General features: G+C 26.8%; 1 protein-coding gene across 1 annotated transcript in view; it reads left to right on the top strand.

Annotated features, from left to right (window-relative positions):
• The first annotated feature begins 763 nt into the window (after nt 1-763).
• LOC112603163 (zinc finger MYM-type protein 1-like) overlaps nt 764-1,254 on the top strand; it is a 2,204-nt gene continuing 1,713 nt past the window's right edge. Inside the window, exons 1-2 of the mRNA XM_025351615.1 lie at nt 764-904; nt 1,040-1,201. Of these exons, the coding sequence (XP_025207400.1) occupies nt 764-904; nt 1,040-1,201 (303 nt within the window). The remainder of the gene's footprint in view (nt 905-1,039; nt 1,202-1,254) is intronic.

The raw sequence follows: 1,254 nt of genomic DNA, 5'->3' as shown, positions 1-1,254 counted from the left end.
ATGAATCGAATGAAATCATAAATGCAATTAAAATTGTTTCCTTCAGACAGGGGCGCCATTTGGGGGGGAGCAGGGTATACTTTGGCTCCCCTATTTTTTTCTGTGTCTAATTGGCATAGATTAAAATTTACAATACGCCGACGGCGCACAGGCGCTGGCCCATGGCTATATGCGTACAAATTAAAATATATCATAAAAATAAAATATTATACTATTATGTATATTATGTAGGTAAATACATAATAATGCATAAAATTGATTATTTTTAGTTTTTTATTAGATTATAGCTTTCATTATGCGTCTATGCAATATGCATTATCATTGAACAAATCTATTTCCAACTTTCAGATTATGTTTTTATCGTTGCCCGTTGGTATCTACGTATAAAATATAAATGCGGTATAATAAAGTATAGTATAAATATAAGTTTATATAAAAATATAATAAGTACGTATCGGCGTATGCGGTTATTCCTGAATACAATAATTATGCTTGTAATTCAGAATAATTCTATATTTATATAATATCGTTACAGACGGTTATACGTTTAACAATAATAATATTATCTAACTACGTCCGTCGACTGATTACCAGAAAAAACATTCTTAAAATAGCTCGAAAATGAAATGTAAGGTTATATTCGTAAATTGGTCCTAATTGAAGTTTCCATAATACTCACATGTTAATGTAATTTACGTAAAGACGTTTAGTGTTGACATTAAATTTAGTTATCGAATATTTATTTTTTTTCAATTCTGTCATCATGAATTTACAAAATGAAAAAAAGAGAAAAGGTGGAGCTGCTCGTTTACGTGACAAAAACAAAAAAAAATTGATTGAAACATCATCGAAATGTTATAATATAGAGCAAATGTTTACAAAAAAAACGCAGTCAACAATTACAGTAAGCAAATTTTTAAATTTCAATATAAAAATATGTTTTTATTAGCTGGTAATTATAAACAAATAACAGTTCTATCATCAGTTCACAGTTGTAATATATTAAGCTAGTATTTATTTTAATTATACTAATTTATAGATTGCCAACATTCCTGTTATATTACCGACACCAAATAATACAGTTTTAGAACCAAATAATGAGACTTGTAGTAATGCATTTGAAACTAGTATAAGTAAAGACAATAATCTAGATGAATATAGAAATGAATCTAATATTGAAGATAAAGATATTATAGAGAAGGTAAATCAATTTTATAAACCCAATATATTTTGTAGTTTTAAGAGCATATTTTT

This window comes from Melanaphis sacchari, unplaced genomic scaffold (genome assembly GCF_002803265.2).
Source record: "Melanaphis sacchari strain LSU unplaced genomic scaffold, SCAv2.0 Contig990_pilon_pilon, whole genome shotgun sequence".
Classification (NCBI taxonomy): Eukaryota; Metazoa; Arthropoda; class Insecta; order Hemiptera; family Aphididae; genus Melanaphis; species Melanaphis sacchari.
Note: the sequence above shows the minus strand (reverse complement) of the source record. Positions and strands in the feature narration are given on the sequence as shown.